This window comes from Armigeres subalbatus, chromosome 3, assembly GCF_024139115.2.
Source record: "Armigeres subalbatus isolate Guangzhou_Male chromosome 3, GZ_Asu_2, whole genome shotgun sequence".
NCBI classification, from domain to species: Eukaryota; Metazoa; Arthropoda; class Insecta; order Diptera; family Culicidae; genus Armigeres; species Armigeres subalbatus.
Window position 1 is genome coordinate 6117555 of NC_085141.1, and position 22909 is coordinate 6140463.

The 22909-nt window shown below is 39.9% G+C and overlaps 1 protein-coding gene across 2 annotated transcripts in view; it reads left to right on the forward strand.

The window, feature by feature from the left end:
• The window catches only part of LOC134219490 (hemicentin-2), a 514836-nt gene that overhangs the window by 441178 nt on the left and 50749 nt on the right, over window positions 1–22909 (forward strand). For both annotated transcript variants that reach the window (XM_062698236.1, XM_062698237.1), the window contains exons 6-7: window positions 8678–8922; window positions 13444–13516. In XM_062698236.1, coding sequence (XP_062554220.1) covers window positions 8678–8922; window positions 13444–13516 — 318 coding nt within the window. The remainder of the gene's footprint in view (window positions 1–8677; window positions 8923–13443; window positions 13517–22909) is intronic.

Genomic DNA, 22909 nt, shown 5'->3' on the forward strand with positions numbered 1-22909 from the left:
GATTGAAAATCGGTTTGCTCCATTTTGAAATATACGCATATGAAAAAAACATGTTTTTCATACAAAAACTCGAATAACTTTTTTGTCATAAGAGATAGATCCATGATTTTTTAACAAAAATGTGCGTCTTCAAATATCCTAAAAGTGCTCGGAACAAAGTTTGTGCGAGAAATGAATGTACAAAAAGTTATGTGAAGAATACCGATTTTTAGGGACCGCCCTAACGTATTTATTATAAAGCTCATAACTTGTGAACCATAAGTGATAGAAAAATGGTTTCTTCGGCAAAGTTGCTCAAAATTATTTGCTCTACAACTTTGTGGATTATTGCACAAGTCTTTACCGAAAAATTCAAAAGTTGATATTATGAACTTCTGAAATATAGGTACCACCCAAATTTCACTACATGGAAAAAAAATCGTCAAAAATATAAAATTTTTTTCCCAAAGACACTATATATCTTAAACTAATAGTTTTGGCGCAAACATTTTGTTTTGCTAGGTTCGACTCTGGGACCATTGTGCATTGGTAGGGCCCCTGCGAAACCAAATTGACACGCATCATTGACTGACCTGTGATATTCAACTCATAATAGGATTACGAAAATTTATTAATGTCTTTATACTTACCAGCACATATGTAAGATTATATGTCTATTTTTGTTTTCTTCAGGAAATCGGTTGTGTCTACAGCTGTCAGTATTTCCAAATTGGTTTGTTGTACACTGAGGTCGGATTTCACGCGGAAAATACGTACCGCGTAAATGAAAATTAAGAAAAGAAATGTGTTTAGGATTTACTGCGTAAAAACAACTTTATTGATAATCGATTGTCCGTGGTTTTCACATGCTTCCGGACCTTTAAAAAAACACGTGAAAAACTATTTGAAAAATCTACAAGAATTCCAAAATCCTTGTAAAAAACCGCATAAAAATCTCAAAATCCGTGCAAAGCGACTTCTGTAAAAAAAAATCAATCCCAGTGTACTTCGTCCTTTTTGCAGTGTCAGGTTGTCGTTTTTGTTGTGTGTTCATACAAAGTTCGTCACGCTTCTACTTAATCTACTTAACATTTCTTTTCTTCAGTGTCTTCTATTAATTTTTTGATGGGGTTTCTATCTTGTAACGATTTGGGTTATTCACATTACTGTGTTTGCCATTAGAAGGAGTTTGTTGTTGGCCAATATCGAATTAACGTGAGTGCTTTTTATGTACCTTATTGCTATTTTAACGTTTGCGTTCAATGTTGCCACAAATATCATTCCCAGTATCTGTGCCCCGTATTCTGACTATTGCATTTCCGATCATGATGATGGGTAGGAAGGACTTGCCAGCATTTTAAACATATTTAAACAATTCCCACTTCGTACCCTTCTCCTAGTACCATGATAGTGAAGTTATTGGCGTATTGGTTCAGTACGATCCCTAACTCTTGTATCCGCTGCTGTATTTTGTTCGGCCGTAATCACAATTCGTTTTCTTTTCATATTCTGGTGTCCTTGCTTGTTCTATCACATTTTTTTCAAATTTTTTTTCACATCTGGCCTCATGTGTCCGTATACCTTGTCCAATTCTTTGACTATACAACTTAGTTTGTTTTCTTCCGCTTTCCTGTTTGTATTTATTTAGTAATTTTCGTTGAAACCTAGTCGTATGTTGTCTTCATGTGAATTTGTATTGTTCTCCATTCTTCTTTTCGTATCTTTTTCGCTTCTCAAATGGTGTTAAACTAATTGCATACCTACCCGGGACCTGCCTACATTGTAGAGCTCCACAATCGTCGGTCCTGAGCGATATTCCTCCAGTTTGCCCGAACGATGAAGGTCCCCAGGTTCGACAACATCGAAAGCTTTCCGGTCCGCTTTTCTTTACGTCCACTTTCCATGTTCGCGAAGGGTCAATGATAGAATCAGAGCTTTATACAGAAAAAAAAATCGTTTTTGTTTGCATGGTGCGGAGCCTAAGCTGGTTACGTAATCCGTAGAAGGATCTATTCCCAGCAGCAATACGTTTTTTTACTTCACGGGAAACGTCATTGTCACATGTTCCAAGCGTTTCAAGGTAAACAAATTCTTCAACAATTTCAAACACATCCCTATCAAGCACTACTTCAGCATCAACATCACAAGGTTTACATCTATCTCTACCCGCAACCATGTACATTGTCTTGGTAGATTTTTTTTTGGTTAAGCCTATGCTCGCCGTTCTTCTCTTCAGTGGAACAATAAAATCCTCCAAATACTGCCATGCGATCGATTCATATGAGGTCGATGCCGTCACAAAGCCCAGGAGCGTATGCGACCGTGTGATGATAGTGTTGTTCTTTTGCACGCCAGATCTCCTTATCGATGCCTCGAGTGCAATGTGCAAAAAAATAAATTCGAAATTCAAGGATCATTCGCAAGCTAAATATCGGATCTGTTGTTGATCGGCCTTTACGAAAACCCGTCTGGTATTCGCTGACGAAGAACTCCTCTAGCGGTCTCAGTTTGTTAAGCAGAATACACGATAGAATTTTGAATGTCGACTTCAGGGGGGGATTTCTCTGTTATTGATACACTCTAGATTGTGCCCTTTCTTATAGATCGGGCATATGAGGCCATTCAACCAGCTGGTTAACAGTTCTTAATCCCTCCATTATGAATAATGTGATGAATCGATTCATGTAGCCGCTCACTTTCAAGATTGAGATGCTCGACCGGGATCTTATCCTACCCAGAAGCAGTACTGTTTCCAGCTAATTAAGATCCTTTTTTAACCTCATCCAGCGTTGGTGATTCCATAGCTTAATTATCGTCGACTATGTCCATCCTGCTTCTTAATACACCTTCGTTTTCATTGTTCAACATTGTTCACTCGAGCATGCTTATCATCAGGCTGTTGTTGAAGAAAAAAAGTTCGCGCGAATGGTTTTCTTTGCCATTTAAAACACTTTTTGTTAGTTTTCTTCACTCCACAATTTGTGTCGGATTTTGATACCGAACGAGAGGTTTTCTTTACCTCACAAATGATTTTCTTTAGCATTTAATCAGTTTTCTTACTTTGCAAATTGTTTTCTTTAACACTATTAGTCAATTTTGTTTACCGAAAGAGAGGATTTCTTTGCATCGCAAAAATGGTTTTCTTCACCACTCGAAATTCTTTTTGTCGATTTTCTATACCTCACAAACAATTCAAAGACTGTCTCTAGTCATGCTCTTGGCCGACTCTTGTCTTACATAGGTGCAATAATCTCTTCGATAAAAAAAAGTTCTTCTTTCCCAATACATTTCTTCAGAAAGCTCTTATTTCTTTCATCAAATTTTTCGGCTCCGTGCTTTTGTGAGGATTTACTTGTAGGGTTTTCCTATTGGTCATACTTTTCAATCTATCTCTTTTTTTGCATTTTGCTGGTTCCTGTCAGGGCTAACAATAGTCATTCTCATCGTATGAAGGTAACGAAAAAAAATATTGTCTTCCTCATAACATCTATTCGGTTGCTTCGCGCCGCATGTTAACCACGAAGATAGTCGCGCAGCCAAAAGTTAAGTCACACAATGGATTGCACGTCATTATAGACCAATGTTTCCCAACCAGTAGTAGTCCGGTGGCGTTTTGGGGAACGCGACACGTCTGATGACGGCTCACAAAACTGACCTTCTCGGAGGCATTCCTCCAACGTACTTCGATTAATGGCAACCGAACAAAGCAACGATCACTGGGTAATCACCGGGTAAAAAAAAAAACTTGTTGCTAAAATTTGGGATTAAGTAGCCGTTTAATAAATATAAGAATAGTGAGCTTATCAAATCTGGAACTCTCAACACCCGTTTGCTGAAAGAGCTCTGCAGGGAAATGCATGCAGATCACGAGGTTCTTCATTCTACTCGTTGTGCCTTCGCGACAATGTTGAAAAGCTGGCAACGCAAAGTTAATGTAGGAAATACTACAATGTTTCATAAACTGTGCAGTTTAATTGAGAAGAACCAACTTAAATGCGAATCTCAAATTGAAACTCAGGGCTCATTTTAACTCACTGGAACAATGATTTTGTCGATATTTTATTGAGCTTTTTCAAGAAGTAACTTCTTATTCTTCTTATTCTTCTTCTTCTTCTTCTTCTTCTTCTTTTTCTTCTTCTTCTTCTTCTTTTTCTTGGCATTAAATCCCCCCTGGAGCATTGCTGCATCGTAGCTTCATTAGGCACTTCCACAGTTGTTAACTGCGAGGTTTCTAAGTCGAGCTACCATTTTTGCATTCGTGTACCATGGATGATTAATGCCTAGGGAATTCAAGAAAATTTCCGATCTGAAAATTTCCGATCTGAAAATTTCCTAGACCAGTGCAGATAAAACTAAAACTGAAAAAGAAATCTGCATCGTTCAACATAAAGTCGCATAATTGGCTTTTGACATAATTTTAAGCTGCAACAAAAGTGAAAAAACAAAAGTATTCCAGGGGAACACCTACTTCCAGTAAAGATCAAATTAATCCATTGCGTTATTCCGAATAGGTGCATTATTTTTAAAGAAGGGATCACAATCATCATTGCCTTATTCCGGGCATTCGCATTATTATTTTTTATAAGGATTTATATCCACAATTACAGTAACTTCTTAAGAAGGAATAGACCTTACATAGGACAGGAGTTTGGTTTCACAAATTTTTACCATGATGCTTTCAATCGGAATTTCTATTCGCGATTCTACTCTACCAAAGACATTCGACTTTGTACCTTTGTTTGCCTATTTTAGAAAAAAAATGAGTAGGAAAACAATTAATTCTAATATCTTTATAATTTAACAATAAGGAAGATCAAGGGCATACAAAACTGTCGAAAGATTTGATCATGTTTGGCATCTCCAAAGAGACACTCTGGAACAAATCTTCGAACGCTGCTCTGTTCGGGCGCTTATAGTCGATGACAATTATGTGTTTGCCAAAAAATACTTTATTGTCGGGGATTTGTTACATTCGGGGAAATGTTACATTCGGGGTATTGTTACATTCGGGAAAATTGCATTCGGGGAATCGTTACATTCGGGGAAATTGCATTTAGGGAATTGGTTTTCAGGGAATTGTCGTACAATTCTCACAGCAGCATTCAGGCGAACAGACCAACGGATGGTTCGTTCGACGTAATCGGGCCCCGCATTTGGCGATCCTACCAAACTGTTCATGATCGGAAACTATTGTTTTGTAAGTATCCTACAATGGATAAGAAAGTGGGGAGTGGTTAGGACAATTTTCTTCAGTTTCGATTTATGATGTCGAAGACGCTCAAGAAAAGTACCGGATTGAATGATTTGTTGTTCTCATCGGTTTCAACTTGTGATGTCGAAGGCACTCTGGATGCTTGCCGGATAGAATGAATTGATTTTTCAACGGTCTTGAATTGTGATGTCGAAGGTGCTCAAGAAGAGTTCCGGATCAAATGCTTTGTTCTTCTCATCGGTTTCGACTCTTGTTGTCGAAGGCCCTCTGGAAGAGAGCTGGATTGAATGAATAGTTCAATTATTGTTTTTTTTACATCGGTCTCGATTTTTGAAGACTTGTTTTTCATCAGTTTCGATTTGTGATGTCGAAAGCGCTTTGGAATTGCGATAGATTGAATTATTTGTTGTTCTTATCGGTTTCGACTTGAAATGTTGAAGATGCTCTGGGAGAGTAATGGATTGTTGCAGCTTTTCGATGTCGAATGTTCTGTAGAAGACGAGCAGATTATTTGCGTCAACGAAACGTTAGGTCAACCACCAGAAAACGATGATTCAAATTAGAATCTTAAAGGTGCTGAAGAAGAGTGCCGGCTTGAGGCTTAAAGCAAGAACCAATACAAAAAGCCACCGAAAGTGTTTTGTCATTCTCGTTTGAAGGCCATGAAATTGTATTGCCTATGCTTTACCAGATCGAATTCTATTGCTGGATGCTGGATTTATTCGCAAAAAGAAAAAAATAGGAGAGAATCTGGAGGATCACAAATTTACAACAGTTGCAACCAGTGCTGACAAAAGTCAACGTCGAAGTCCGAAATGCCATAGTAGCAATGAATTGTAGTGTCTTCGCTGCTACTCATCGTATCGGTGATGACGAGTACGACAACCACTAACGGCGTGTCATCGACGACGAAGTCCCAGGACATCATACATACTATTTACGGGTCAAACGCCAAAGGGGTGTAAGTGACAAAAAGTAAGTTTTAAGGAAAATGGGTGCAAAATTTTTCAATATTTTTTTTCGTTTTATACAAATTGTATGGAAGTTAAAAAAATTACAAATTTTCTGTGAATTTTTACATTGTTTATAAACGTCGTACAAACTACAAAAACATATTGCCGCAAAGCTCTAGAACCAAAGCATTTTTTGCCATTGTCAACTCAATCTTGACCAAAATGTCACTTACATCTGTTTGATTCTAACCCGCTCATTTATTTATTAGAGGATGAGGCAGCAGTCTTTCGAAGTTTTTTTAATCGTTGTAATAATGAATTTAAAGAAACGTGTGAAGTAGGGCAGTTCAAATTTCAAAAATGTTCGAAAATTCCAACTCCCATATGTCTTTTAGCATAATTTTGATAATATAGGAGTCCTGGCAAAAATTCAGGCAATTCGGTGGACATTTAGGGGTGGCGCGCAGTCAATTTATGTTTATATGGAAATTTGTATGGGAAAAACTTAAAATTTATTCAAGTCTCCCTACAATTGTCAAATTGTGATGAATTCAAAGAAACATCCCCAACCTCCCTTTTTGGAATCTATATAAAAGGGACCTCCGGATAACACATTAGTTATGAGTCGATTGAACGGTTCTATTAACAGTGTGAATGTGAGATAATTGGCTAAAATGGTGTAATTAGCCTCAACGTAGCAGTGAAAATATAAATCAAAATTAATGAGTTATCCATTGGTTGAGCTCAAATAGACTCCAGAAATGGAGGTTGGGGATGTTTATTTGAATTCATCACGATTTAAGAGTTGTAGGGGGATTTGAATAAATTTAAAGTTTTTTCCATACAAGTTTCCATATAAACATAAATTGACTTCGCGCCACCCCTAAATGGCCACCGAATTGCCTGAAATTTTGCCAGGACTCCTATATTATCAAAATGATGCTAATAGACATATGGGAGTTGGAATTTTCAAACATTTTTGAAATTTGAACTGCCCTAGTGTGAAGTCATTATAAATGTTATCGATACATTTATGTTACCAGAGTTCCTACTTTTTTATTTGAGACGCCTTTGTTTTTAACGCAATTCATGTCAAGTGACGTCCAATCAATAGTGTAAAGAACTGGTCATGGAATTCAACGTAATTTTTGGTTGCGTGACTGTCTTTGTGGCAGGCATGATTATAAGATTCGAAAATTGGATTTGACTTGGTGGTAAATATTAAAAACAGGATCACCGTTTTCGACCATAGGTCGTATAGATTGAATACTTAATCATCTAGCACAATCACCTAGCACAACACCCAGTAGACCAGTGAGGAATTTTCCGGTTTACAAAAAGTTTTCTGTTTACTAGAGCGGGAATCGAACCCACAGTCTTCAGCATTCAAATGCGGCCAGACGATTGACGTCGCCAACCGCATGGCCATGGAGCCCGCGGTATTGGATTAGAATTAGGTTTTGGTTATTAGTTTAAAATTGTGTTGAAAAAAAAATGAACTTGGATTTAAATATTACTTTGGAAAATTGGATAAGTATGTAAGAATACAATAATGGGATAGGACTGAATAATGAACTTATATATTAGAAATGTGATTGAAAAGGGTCTCCAGTTGGCCTTGCGAGCAAATGCGTAAGATTATCAAAGCCGACGTGGCGACTTTGATGCTTGATCTGATCTAGGGTGTTTACGGATGGGAAACATTGACTCCCTGGGTATAGTGTATCCATTGTGCATGCCATACAAGATACATAATCATGCAATGGCAATTAATAACTGTGAAAATGCTCACAGAACACTAATACAGAGCCATTGAAGATATGAAAATTAAGTACGAATATTGGGTATTGGATTGAAAAATTAGAATTTACTATTAAAAAAAAACAACGATGATAATTAATTATGAAAGTCCCAAGTCAATGGATTTTTTCTCTTTTGTATTGAGAGAAGAAGGGGAATGTGAGGGTAAGCTATATTATAAACTGGGTAATCAACTTTCAGTGTGCATTGACAGATTCGCAAATATTTTCCGTATAACAAATCCGTGGCCATTATTGATCAGTGAACAGCAGACCATGACTTTCCCTCTTTCTCCATCGAACAACCAATGTGCACGCTGCACAGCAGCACTCTAACGAATAGTCCAACGAATGGTTCGTTCGGCAGAATCGGGCCCCATAGGACCATCTGATATGAACTCATGTGATTTGATATTAGTTGAAACTGTTCAACGAAAATTTGGGGATGTTGGTAATGGGTGGGCAATGTTTCAGCCTTTGGTGAGATTTTCCGAGTTTAATATTTTAGTAACTTTATAAAAGTACATCAAGCTAGTGGTTCCACGATTTGTTTTCTTTTCGACTACATAAACCTAACTAGGAGGAAAATGTCCTTGGTATAGCATGATGATTTTTTATTTTCTGTTTTATTAAACCGTTAGCCCTTCGATGATTCACCAGACCACTGCTACGATGTTGCAGTAATGTTTACCACGATAAACTAAGACTAAGCAACTTTTCCTTTATCTTTTCAGTCCCTCCATCCAAGGTTACCATTCTGGACGAACTGGGGGCCGCAGTAATGGATAATTCCGTTGGCCCCTACCGGGAAAACGTCGACATCAATTTGACGTGCGTTTCCAGTGGTGGCATACCGACCCCCAAAGTGACCTGGTGGAAGGAGCACGCACTACTAGACGACTCCTTCATGATCCTTCCGGACGGAACGGTCAAGAATGTTCTCTATCTGGAGAAATTGAGCCGCAGTGATTTGAATGCAGTAAGTATCTTAGTGCCAGTTTCAGCGTTTTACATTCAAAGCAGCTTAGACACAGCTAAGCCAATATTAAAAGCGATAAAATAGAACTGGGCCGATGCCGCCACTACTTATCGATCAAAAGAAGTCGTAAAAATCTAATAACAGTCGAACAAAGTAAGCCAAAACCACACACAGATTCTCTCACCCTGGTCAATCGCAGTTGGCCGTGCGGTGGCCAAACCGATGAGGTGCCTACCCGGTGCGCTATAAACGGATTACAACTTCGTGGAAAAAAGCGAGAAAGAGCCAACCAATAAAAAAAAATCTACCACAAAGTTGTAACAACAAACACCTCCAATTAACCTCTGGAGCAGAGCTCCCAACCAAGCAGCAATCGACTAACCGAGCATTAAGCAGAACCAACGTACCGGCAATATTCGATTCCCGCTGGTTTTCACCGAAGCGAGTGACGACAAAAACGACTTGCTGTGTAGGATTTATTGGACACAGCTCCAGGGGGAGACCAGGGGAAGTGGAAACGAATGAAAATCTATTTTCTATTTACTTTCATAATCTCCCTTCTCATCGTTAAACCTCGTTGGATTGACGAGGGGGGGGACATAAAAATCCACAGAACTTTCGTCGAACAGTGTAGAAAGAAAAACAATTTCAATCAAAGAAACTGTTTATCGGAAGCGATCGTTGGGCGTGATTGCGTACAATCCTCGGGAGAAATATCGCTTGCGATACAATCAATTTCTTATGAATTTCTGAAAAGTGGATTTATGAACATTAGGTTACGGGGTGAGAAAAACATTAAATGTTTAAATTGAGTTGTTACAAATATCATTCATAAAACAATCGATGTAACAATAATGGAACATGGAAGCTAATCATTTGCACTCAACTCCTATAATAGGTAAAATGTGAGAGTGAAAGATTTCGCGTTTAAACCAAATGAAGTTTACATCTACAACCCAGAGATAATAGTCATGCACAAAAACTAAATAACTCCGGTTGAGATGCGGCTAAGTGGTAAGGTGAGGGGTGAAAAATAATTAAAAATTGAATATCTCCGGCATTTCAGAACCGATTTGTATAAGGTCCGGATGTCCTAGGACCATGTCAATGTGACCAGGTTATATCATTTCAATTCCCGGGTATCATTTTGTTTTAAATCAATCTTGAATTTGAGTCATTAGTCATAATCTAAGAACTTATCCAGTTCTTCTGAGAAAAAATTACAAATCGGTTCAGAAACGCCGGAGATATGCAATTTTGAAGTTAGTTGAATATTACCCCCTTTCATCAGACGTATACCAGAAACGGTTAATGTAATTTATTACTCATAGCCAGGGAAACATGTATGAACATTGAATAATTAACATGGACTTCCTAATAAAAGAATTTCAAGATAGTCAGCGATTCTCTTCCCATCCGACTTTCTTATGCCTTACATAATGTATACAAAGCTTCAAAGAGATTGCGTTTTCACGAAATTCGAAACAAAAAACAAAACCAATATTTGTATCAAAGCCGTGGCAGTTTTATTTGAACGCGTTTTTCAAAGCAGGATTATGCAAATTTCACTCCAACTAGAAAATCAAATTAACTTGGAAACGACCGCAAAATCACATCCCCTTGGTGCCGTCTGAATCAAGCTTATCATTCCCCCCGGAGGATCAGCCGAAATATCGATAAATTTTAAATTAGCTGTTGTTACCGACACGTTTCCTTGCTAATCAAATGCTAAATAGCGTATCGCCATCAATGGGCGCTGGGAAACGGCGTGGAGGGAGCAAAAAATTAACATAAAATTTAATTTTCATCGTTAACCAGCGGCAACAGCTTCAGGATTTTACACTTTTATTGCCGCCTCCGTTTGCACTATGCCGAGTTGATGCTGCCCGTATGCCTCACTGGGACGGAATTCCATTCAGTTTACGAGAAGCATATTTATGCTCTTGAATGGAGTACCGTTCACGGCGATGAAGATGAAGAGAACGAATCAATGAGGTATAGTTTTTCTCATCCGTTCATCACCTGTAATTGCGGTAGTTGTTGCAATAATTGTAAACATTAACGATATACCGTTGGACGATGCCAAACTTAGGCTGCCCGAAAAAAATATAATTCAATTAAATATGGTCAGAAAAGTGACTTCAAATAACAAATTCAGAAAAGACTACACGTGAAGTTTTAGGATAAAAAAATGTCATTTATCAAAAAAATACAGCACCTTCTAAGAAACAAAATTTTTCTACTGTACATATTGAGATACATCTAAAACAGACTATTTTCCTGTACCCAAAACCATAACACAGGAAGAGAGTTAAGACCATGGTTTGTAGCAGGTTTTACGCCGAAACATCCTCCCCACAGGTAATCCGTCCTTCCTATTAACGATGACAAAACTACTCAGATTAACCATCCTTTGATTGATGTACAAAGAAGCAAAACCGTCCAGGCCGGTGTGTTGGGATAGGCGCAATCTAGTCGGATCAAAGAGATCGTGAAAAATGCGTAACATTTCCACGTGCCATTCATTATCTCCCAGTCCGACCCCCTTGTTAACACCCACGCCACGGCCCAAGAATGATGCGAAGTATAAGTAGCTCAAGAAACTTTATGTACGGAATTAATCTTGCCTTCTCTCCGGCACTCGGACTACTGACAGTGTGCCGATCAGTTCGCAGTCGGACGGTTCGTTCTGAGAAGGCGGAAGATGACACAGTAGGCGGGAGACGGAGCGAGACTTTGTTTTTACTGTCCGCCCTGACGGCGGTTTTTCATGGCTACTTCGAAAAGACCCGCAGCCGTAGCTTTGGACTGCATTCTGCTTTTTGTGTAGTATCGTGAGATACCAATCTGAATGTGATGCGGAGGGAATTAAACTCGCCACAGCCGAAAACATATTCTGAGCTCTCTATCATTGTCAAACAAGAGGCCCTGTTTGACTTGCAATATTTGGATCAACCGATACTTGGAAACCACCTTGTTGAAGAAAGGTTTCGCTTTGGCTGACATGTAGTGCCAACTTCTACGGGGAAAAGAATAATACCCTAGACCACCGGTCGCATGTGAACGAATCTTGGGTATTTCAGCTGACTTACCAGAAAATATTGGGTTGAGTGTTTGTAGTTGTTCTTGTTTTTGTTGGCTGTGGTCTTGTTGGCCTCGGGGGAGGAAAGTATGTTCGGTACAATTTTACTGTTATGGCGAAAAAAGATCCCGAATTAAACGAGCATAAAGTTTCAATGGAAAAACACCGAGTTTTATAGGCACCAGTTGGCTTGTGTATGTTGAAGGTATATGGTGATGGTGAAATAGAGCAAGCCAATATAAATTGTATTCCAAGATGAAAATCGTAGAAATACTAAATGGCTGATTTTCCACGAAAGATATCAACTTTTCAGTTAACAAAACTTTTCCGATTGATTATTTTCAGCCCCGGAAGCGTCACGGTCTTTTGCTCTTCGCGTTGATAAGACTCATAAATCAGAGTACAAGTTCGGTCAGTTTTTTCCGTGAACCAACAAGTAGATGGTGTTCTGCTCTGATCTTTGGCGAAAACTTTCCCAAGCGATGGGAAATGGTCTGTACACCGAAGTATGTACTTTGTTTTGCGCTCATCTCATCGATTTTTCCGTTAATTACACTCTTTCTTGCGATTCAAACAACAGCTCGCTCCGGCGGCAGCCACTGATTTCGGCAGCAGCTGAAAAATTCAAAATGAACGGAATCACAGTAGGCGTAATTACCGTTTTTCCGCGAAAGTTCCTTCCTCTCTTGGCACTTCCAATGTAGGTACCGGGAGTGAGAACTGCCTACCACCGAGTGAAATCGAGCAAGAAAATGAGCCGTGAATGGGCGCAAACGAAACTGGCGGTTAATGTCCGGAAAAAGAAGTTTTTATTGTTGTAATTTGCTATTGATGATGGCGTGTTAAAATCGAATTTCGGGATCGATCGTTTTGCCTTTTTGGGCAGTACAACTGGTGATTATTTGCGGGTCGTCGTTTTGGAAGGAAACACTGACGACATTTTATGAGTTTCAGGCATTACCTTTCCTTTCCATTGGGAAAATAAGATGTTTATCTGAATCACCAGTAGTTACTGGATGAAATGTAATTGGGGTGCAGTAGTTAGTATCATTTTCAGTATCTCTTGGCTGTTTTAGACTTACATAACCATTTGAATTTAGAATCAATCATTATCCGTGCAGCAATGTATTTTATAAATTAGCACATCTTCACATCCGAGTTTTCAGAACATTGTAAATGATTTATTATTAATGTCCAAGTCGGGTGGTTTAATAGCTTGAACATAGGCAATTAACTTTGATTGAACTAGTATGTATTGGTTAAGTATTGTAAAATTTTCCCCTAAGACACTCAATATTAATTATTCATAAATACGTTTATCAGAGCATAATACAAATTACATAATACATAATACATAATAACAAATTTGAAAGAACGACATTTTAATACATATGCCTCTTTTTCTAATATGTGTTCATCTTTTTAATTACCCTTCACAGGTCTACACATGCCAAGCTAGTAACGGACATGTAGTCCCTCCGTTGTCCACCAATGTGAAATTAACGTTGAACCGTAAGTATACTTTATCAATCAAATTCATTTAAACTAAGAACTGATTTGAATATGCACTGAGCATCATTACTAATAGCTTTGCTATGGCCTCAGGCAGGAATTCCCAAAAAACTTTTAAATTAGATTTCAGGAAGGACAAACAAAATTATCGAACTTAAGACAAACAATAAGTAAAAAAATATAAGACAAAACTATGAATCATTATGAAGCTTTAAAATATATATTTAAAAAGCATTTAATTATTAATTATTCTCCTAGATGTTGAAAATGTAGAATATTATTGCTGAAAAATAACAATGTTGAATCCAATAAGCGTAATATTTTCTTTGTTTTTCGTTACTGATATGGCATTTAACAAGTGGAATATTGACGTCTTGACAGCTAACTATTCATTAAAATATTACGAGCGACATTTTTCAAGCATTGATGCACTCGTGTGTCATGTCATGTGGCTAACACAAAAAGTTTTTTGACCAAGGATGTCACGCGAATTTCCTTCAAAGCCACCACGGGAACGCTCACTAGCGTTATACTGAACCGTCCCGAAGCTGCTTGTTTTTGTGCAAATGAAGTCGCTACGTACTGCCACATTCGATTAATGGACCACCCTCCATTATGGCAATGTCATCACCATCATCATCATCATTATTTGCATGTGTCAAATTACCGTCGCTTATTTCAAAGTAGCTTCGACAGCATCGCATCGCTTACACCAACACGTGGTTGTTTCTCGAATGAATGTTAGATGAAGTTTCGTTCTTGATGGTAATATTCATGAAGCTTGTTTATTATTACATTTCTGAGTATATATTTAGAACATACGCGGCCTCTGCAAATACATATTTCACCAAAATATAATACGTGGAAATTACGAAAAAAAAATCCTTGCCTCCAGTGGATTTTTTTGGATATTCAAATGGCAAATAAGAATTTTCTTTGGATATTCTCGAAAATTTTGGAGAAAATTCCGAAGAATGCTCTATCAAAGCATTTCCCGTAGAACATCCTGAAATATTTTTTTGCAAATCCAAATAAAATTTTAAGTTTGTTCTGGAAAAAAAATCAAAGAGTTTCCCTTGGATAATTGTAAGAATTTTTCAGAGATAGCTTCCTCGCGGAAATCCTGTCGTTCTCCATCCTGTTCAATTTTCCTGGAGGACGACTCGCCCATGCACCTTAAAGTTAGATATTACACTCGGTCGAACACGCTTATGACGAACCGTAACCTATGTTGCGTTTGGTCACCGACACTTCACCCACGTCTGATTTCTATCTACTTCGTGTTTTTGAAGAAGGAAGAAAAAAAAAGAATTAACTTCTAATTTTTAGCTTCTCACTTTCCATTCGGCCTGATGACCTTTGGCCCAATGGTCTGGTACCATCCAGTACTACTTCGATAGCTCTGTTTATCTGTAGAAGTAGTACAAATAGTCATCCACGTAATGCTTGAACACTATAACACAGAGTTTTCCGAATGATGTTCCGTTAAAATCCAAAAAAAATCGTTCAAAAAAGGACCGCCTGGCCGAAAACCATTCGGCCAAAGGCCACAAGGCTGAAAGTTGTTGGCCAAATATATATTTTGATCAAACGAACCATTGGGCCTAAGCCCATCCAGCTGAAAGTTATTTTGTAGAAATGGATATACGACCGAAAATGACGTTCCGCCGAATAATTGTCTGTCAAAGTCGTTTGGCAAAATAAGTCATTTGGTCCAAAATTGTATTTGGTTGAAAATTATGTGTGGCCGAAATGGTCGTTTGGCATAAAAGTCATTCGGACGAAAATGAAGCATGGGCAAGAAGGCCATAAACAGTAGACCTCTTCATATTTTCAAAAAGTATCAATTTCTGTCATATAATTGCTGATGTGTGATCTACCGTTGAATTCTTAAAAATCAGAGCGTTAGTATTTCTTCAAACAAGTTGTTCGAACAAAGAAGCTTTGATTGCACTTGTTACTACGATGCACTCGATGGTAAAAGCATGCAGGCATATGGTACAATGAACCAAATATGGAAGTCGTATGTTGTAAGCATCAAATATCGTCGAAACCCATCGCTACTTTGTTCGAATAACTTGTTTGAAGAAATCCTACCGTGTAAAGTTAAGACAAATCTTCAGCTCCTGATTTTTAAGAATTTAACGGTAGATCGCACACCAGCAATTATATTACTGGAATGTTCAGGGAAAAAGGAGGAATAATAATATAATAAATAAGCAATGATGTGTAGTAAAATTAGGAATTTTGTAGATCATCGACTTTTACAAGACTTGTAGAGCACACCGAAAGCTTCCCTTTAGAAATTGTTGCGTTGATTTTTTGCCTTTATATCTCCTGTTAGATTTTTTTTTTCTAAATTTTAAATAGCCCCAAAACACTTAATCGTGATGACCCTTCTCGAAATATTATTCGAATTAGCAGAAAATTTGACAGGAAGCTTATTTTAGCATAAGAATTGTGATTCAGGACTGACCGGTTTACTTTTTGATACTTTTTGAAAACATGAAGAGGTCTACTGTTTATGGCCTTCTTGTCCATGCTTCTGGTAGAATCGAGATTTTGTAAAAAGCAAGTTTCGATTCCGTCTGTATGTTGCGGGACCTAAGTTGGCTACGTTGTCCGTAAAAAGAACTGTTCGTATCAGCAATACGTCTTTTCACTTCACGGAAATGACCCCATCAAGCACTACCTCAGTACTAACACCAATAGGGCTGCCTCGATGTCTACCCGGAAAGAGGGACTTTAATAGAGTTAATCATTAGGCATATCCTCGCTGTCTCTCTCTTCAGAAGGACAAGATCCTGTAGTGGAGTACAATCGATTCCAATATTGCGTCAGATCTCCTAATCACCCCTTCGAACAAACATTAACCGAACAAACTATTAAGCCGAAATCAATTAGGTTGAAAACGTCATTTAACCGAAATGGTCTAACAGCCGAAAAAGTTGTTTGACCGAAAAAAATGCCGAACAAGTCATCTGGTGGAAAAAGTTATTTAGTTGAAATGGAAATATAGCCAAAAATGTCGTCAGCTGGTCAACATTTTTGGCCATTTTCGTGTTCAGCAAACCAGATTTCCGGCATTTTTCTCAATGAAATTCCTATTTTGGAAAATCCATTCAAATTTTACATAGAAATTCTTTAAAACAATCCCAAGTATTGAAACAATTTATTTTTTTTATGAAAAGACAGGGACACCGTCTTCGACCAGAGGTCGTACAGACTGAACACTTAACACCTAGCATGAGACAACGGACAGGACACATAACACCCAGTGGACCAGTGGAGAATTTTTTGATCACGAAAAGTTTTCTCTTTACTGAGGCGGGAATCGAACCCACACTCCATAGCACATGCGTCTAGACGATTGACGTCGCTATCCGCACGGCCACGAAGCCCACAAAGTCCTAAAATTACTCAATGGGTATTCCGGAAGATTTGCCATGCACTAATCCTCTTCTCATCATAGATCGTTTCCCCATGTTGTTCTTATTTGATGGCGTCTGCTAGGATGTTCATCGTTATATTCGGATCCTGTTGTTCGATGTTTCGGGAAATTTCTGTCTCCATATCCACAATGATCTGTTCCACGTATGAATTCTGTGTTATCGCATACCCTAGTCCCTTGTTGAGGTGGACCAGTTATTCCGCCATAATCTACTGCGTCGAAAAGGTTAACGATTAGATTCTCTGTACTGTGGCCTGTGGTGATTCAGTACATTTTCAAATTTTCAAGCACTAGTTTTATTCTGAAGCAAATTAGAACAAACTTGCTGGGTTCCCAAGCTGTATTCCAGTCATATTTGAAAAAAAATAATAATTTAATGAAATGACTATGGTGCTGCTGAGGCAGGTGACGATTTTCGAACCGGCGCACACCTGTATTTGTGTTAATTGGCATTAAAGTTTTAGATAAACTGTGCTTAGCACGTAAGGCCGTCCACAGTTGGACGGATTTTCTGGGATAAGGACTAAACAAAAACCTCTAGGCGTGCTTGTCGCCGAACAGGTTGTGAACTCGTGGAACATTTGTATTATCGAATCGTCATAGATCTCCACCTGCCGTTCACGAAAGCCAAAACAATAAGTCAGCAATGGGACAAGAGATCGAGGTTCTTGTGTATCTACTGAAGGTAGTTCCTTTGGAGTAACAAGGTACACGTGGTCTCTTTAATCGATACTCTTCAATTTGAAGCTAAACACTTTTCAGGATCAGCCTTCGTTCGCCACTCGAAGTACTCTATAGGCCGCTTCGCTACCCAAGTAACATTTCAAGTTTTATTCCGCTCTAGGAATGGTTTTCAAGATCGAATTACAAGAACTGACAATAAAACCCAATACTACAGGATTACCTTCTGATGACCACTATAAGAGTAAGATATGTCCAAATGGCCCTCTCTAGATTACCACTATAAACCTCTTATAAGAGTATATAAAAATCCGTTTCAAGCCGCCAGCAAAAAAGGGAATTTGGCTGCGGCAGCTGTCAAAAATGTTGCTTTGAAAAAAGAGAAACAAAACCTTGCAAATAAATAATAACAAACTAAAGTGTTGATGAAAATCATGATGAGGATGACTACAAAATTATACTTTTTCAGGTTTTTTTGCAACGTACTTTCATGGAAATGAGGTGCGCGCTCAATTTCATGGTGAAAGCTAGTGCAAAACTGAGATTAAACACTACGCGTCCGCAAAATAATATAGTTTTGAGCAATAAAATTAAAATTATTAGGGGGAATGACGGCTTTGGCAGGTTTTGTTCTATTATTGGCAGGGGGGTTTTTTATGACTGACTAGGCTCAAATTTGGCCTAAACATTCTTTGCATATCAAAGAATAATAGAACCAATAATAGAACAAAACCTGCCAAAGCCGTCTTTCCCCCTATAACATCTTCACTAAATTTATCGATATTACACCCAAATATGTTTGTTTTTTTTTTTATATCTTTCACCAAAAACGTGTCTTTCGCTGCGAAAACTCCGTCTAATCATAAATTCTAGTGATAAATTTCACTGAGTTGAAGATGGTTCTCCATTTCCAATATGGTCTTCAAACATTTCGATCAGAAAAATGTTGCTCTTATTAAACACCGTTATAAACCCTTCGCAATGTAAATATTCTTATTGGGGTTATTCATTTGACCACATTACGACCAAAAATTATGGCTTTGATCAAGCTTTGAAAATTGGACTTATTACGCTCTTCGTTACAACCGTAGAGCTGCTAACAAGACCAGTCGGCATTTGACGTTTGAAGCTTTTCGAGCAGATTTATTAGAGGTTTATTGATAGCAATAAGATCGCCAATAAATCTGAGCAACTAGCCATGGTGACTGCTGTCATAAATCCGCTATAAGAATTAAATAAATCTAACAAGCATGAAAATTGTTACTTGGGTATAGCTATCAGCAAACTTGTAGGGGTTATAAGGTCCTACGCTTTCTATTGAAAAGAACTTCTTCACCACGTCGTGCAGCTAGGCGAATGATCTTTTATAAACTCGCAAATATGACTGCCAACCCAACCGTGTTTTGCTGCCTGAAGAATTTTCCTAAGAGAGTCAAAAAAAAAAAACAAATTCTTTTGAAATATTCCGAAAAAAATAATTCCGGATAATGCTAAGATTTTTTAATTCTAAACAATTTCCCTTGGAATTCATAAAAGTTTTAACGTGGTCACCGTCTTCGTCTGATCTTTTTCGTCGATGTTGAAGGATTCGAATCACTTCGCAATTCGTTCCTGTGTAATTTTCTTTAGTATATGCTCGGCTTTTAAAACACCTGGAGGGAGTGGTCTGAAGTATGACGACTGCATACAAAAAGTGGGAAGAGGGTTGAAAATCGCCAACTTTTGCGTTACGTAATTAATGAATCTTCCCTAATGATTGATTTACAGATGTAATCGTTCGCTTGGCTCGACTCGGAAGCTTCCTTCCAAGAGGCTCGGAGGCCACGTTTCAAGAAGCTCGGAAGCTTCTTTTCAAGAAGCTCGAAAACCTCCTTTCAAGAGGCTGAGAAGCCTCCTTTCAAGAAGCTCGGAAGCCTCCTTTCAAGAAGCTCGGAAACCTCCTTTCAAGAGGCTCGTAAGCATTCTTTCAAGAGGCTCGGAAGCCTCCTTTCAAGAGGCTCGGAAGCCTCCTTTCAAGAGGTTCGGAAGCCTCCTTTCAAGAGGCTCGAATGCCTCTTTTAAAGAGGCTCGGAATCCTCACTTCAAGAGGCTCGGAAACCTCCTTTCAAGAGTCTCAGAAGACTTTTTTCAAGAGGCTCGGAAGCCTTCTTTCAAGAGGCTCGGAAACCTCCTTTCAACAGGCTCGAAAGCCTCGTTTCAAGAGGATCGGAAGCCTCGTTTCAAGAGGTTCGAAAGCCTCCTTCCAGAGGCTCGGAAGCCTCGTTTCAAGAGGTTCGAAAGCCTCGGAAGCCTCCTTTCAAGTGGCTCGGAAGCTTCCTTTCAAGAGGCTCTGGAGCCTCCTTCTAAGAGGTTCAGGAAGCCTTTTCTCAAAATGATCGGATGCTACATTTTAGGAGGCTCAGGAAGCCTCCTTTCAAGGCTGGGAAGCCTTCTTCAAGAGGCTCGGAAGCCTCCTTTCAAAAGGCACGGAAGCCTCCTTTCATGAGGCACGGAAGCTTCCTTTCAAGAGACTAGGAAGCCTCCTTCCAAGAGGTTTGGAAGCCTCCTTTCAAGAGGCTTGGAAGCCTCCTTTCAAGAGGCTCGGAAGCCTTCTTTCAAGAGCCTCGGAAGCCTCCTTTCAAGTGGCTCGGAATCCTCCTTTCAAGAGGCTCGGAAGCCTCCTTCTAAGAGGTTCGGAAGCCTTTTCTCAAACTGCTCAGAAGCTTCATTTTAGGAGGCTTGGAAGCCTCCTTTCAAGAGACTTGGAAGCCTCCTTTCAAGTGACTCGGAAGCCTCTTTTCAAGAGGCTTGGAAACCTCCATTCAAGAGGCTCTGAAGCCTCCTTCTAAGAGGTTCGAAAGCCTTTTCTCAAAATACTCGGAAGCTTCATTTCAGGAGGCTCTGAAGCCTTCTTTCAAGAGGCTCGGAAGCCTCCTTTCAAGAGGCTCAGAAGCCTCCTTTCAAGATACTCAGGGGGCCTTCTTTCAAGAGGCTTGGAAGCCTCCTTCCAAGAGCTCGGAAGCCTCCTTCTAAGAAGTTCGGAAGCCTTTTCCCAAAATGCTCGGAAGCTTCTTTTTAAGAGGCTCGGGAACCTCGTTTCAAGAGGCTTGGAAGCCTCCTTTCAAGAAGCTCGGAAGCCTTCTTTCAAGAGACTCGTGATCCTCCTTTCAAGAGACTCAGAAGCCTCGTTTCAAGAGGCTCGCAAGCCTCTTTCAAGAGCCTCGGAATCCTTCTTTCAAGAGGCTCGGAAGCCTTCTTTCGAGAGGATCGAAAGTCGCCTTTCAAGAGGCTCCAAAGCCTCCTTTCAAAAGACTCAGAAGCCTCCTTTCAAGAGGCTCAGAAGCCTCCTTTCAAGAGATCGGACGTCTCCTTTCAAAAATCACGGAATCCTCGTTTCAAGAAACTTAGAAATCCCACTTCAAGAGGCCCGGAAGCCTCCTTTCAAGAGGCTCAGAAGCCTCCTTTCAAGAGGCCTCAGAAGCCTCCTTTCAAGAGGCTCGAAGGCCTTCTTTCAAGAGGCTCGAAAGCCTTTCAAGAGGCTCAGAAGTCTCATTTCAAGAGGCTCGGAAGCCTCTTTCTAAGAACTCAGGCCTCCTTTCAAGAGGCACGGAAGATTCCTTTCAAGAGACTAAGAAGCCTCCTTCCAAGAGGCTTGGAAGCCTCCTTCCAAGAGGCTTGGAAGCCTCCTTTCAAGAGGCTCGGAAGCCTTCTTCCAAGAGCCTTGGAAGCCTCTTTTAAAGAGGCTCGGAAACCTCCATTTAAGAAGCTCGGAAGCCTCCTTTCAAGATACTCGGGGGCCTTCTTCAAGAGGCTGAGAAGCCTCCTTTCAAGAAGCTCGGAAGCCTCCTTTCAAGAAGCTCGGAAACCTCCTTTCAAGAGGCTCGTAAGCATTCTTTCAAGAGGCTCGGAAGCCTCCTTTCAAGATGCTCGGAAGTCTCCTTTCAAGAGGCTCGGAAGCCTCCTTTCAAGAGGCTCGGAAGCCTCCTTTAAAGAGGCTCGGAATCCTCACTTCAAGAGGCTCGGAAACCTCCTTTCAAGAGTCTCAGAAGCCTTTTTTCAAGAGGCTTGGAAGCCTTCTTTCAAGAGGCTCGAAAGCCTCCTTTCAAGATGCTCGAAATCCTCATTTCAAGAGGCTCGGAAACCTCCTTTCAACAGGTTCGAAAGCCTCCTTCCAGAGGCTCGGAAGCCTCGTTTCAAGAGGTTCGAAAGCCTCGGAAGCCTCCTTTCAAGTGGCTCGGAAGCTTCCTTTCAAGAGGCTCTGGAGCCTCCTTCTAAGAGGTTCGGAAGCCTTTTCTCAAAATGATCGGATGCTACATTTTAGGAGGCTCGGAAGCCTCCTTTCAAGGCTGGGAAGCCTTCTTCAAGAGGCTCGGAATCCTCCTTTCAAAAGGCACGGAGGCCTCCTTTCATGAGGCACGGAAGCTTCCTTTCAAGAGACTAGGAAGCCTTCTTCCAAGAGGCTTGGAAGCCTCCTTCCAAGAGGCTTGGAAGCCTCCTTTCAAGAGGCTCGGAAGCCTTCTTTCAAGAGCCTCGGAAGCCTCCTTTCAAGTGGCTCGGAATCCTCCTTTCAAGAGGCTCGGAAGCCTCCTTCTAAGAGGTTCGGAAGCCTTTTCTCAAACTGCTCGGAAGCTTCATTTTAGGAGGCTTGGAAGCCTCCTTTCAAGAGACTCGGAAGCCTCCTTTCAAGTGACTCGGAAGCCTCTTTTAAAGAGGCTTGGAAACCTCCATTCAAGAGGCTCTGAAGCCTCCTTCTAAGAGGTTCGAAAGCCTTTTCTCAAAATACTCGGAAGCTTCATTTCAGGAGGCTCTGAAGCCTTCTTTCAAGAGGCTCGGAAGCCTCCTTTCAAGAGGCTCAGAAGCCTCCTTTCAAGATACTCAGGGGGCCTTCTTTCAAGAGGCTTGGAAGCCTCCTTCCAAGAGCTCGGAAGGCTCCTTCTAAGAAGTTCGAAAGCCTTTTCCCAAAATGCTCGGAAGCTTCTTTTTAAGAGGCTCAGAAGCCTCCTTTCAAGAGGCTTGGGAGCCTCCTTTCAAGAAGCTCGGAAGCCTCCTTTCAAGCGATTCGTGATCCTCCTTTCAAGAGACTCAGAAGCATCGTTTCAAGAGGCTCGCAAGCCTCTTTCAAGAGCCTCGGAATCCTTCTTTCAAGAGGCTCGGAAGCCTTCTTTCGAGAGGATCGAAAGTCGCCTTTCAAGAGGCTCCAAAGCCTCCTTTCAAAAGGATCAGAAGCCTCCTTTCAAGAAGCTCAGAAGCCTCCTTTCAAGAGGATCGGACGTCTCCTTTCA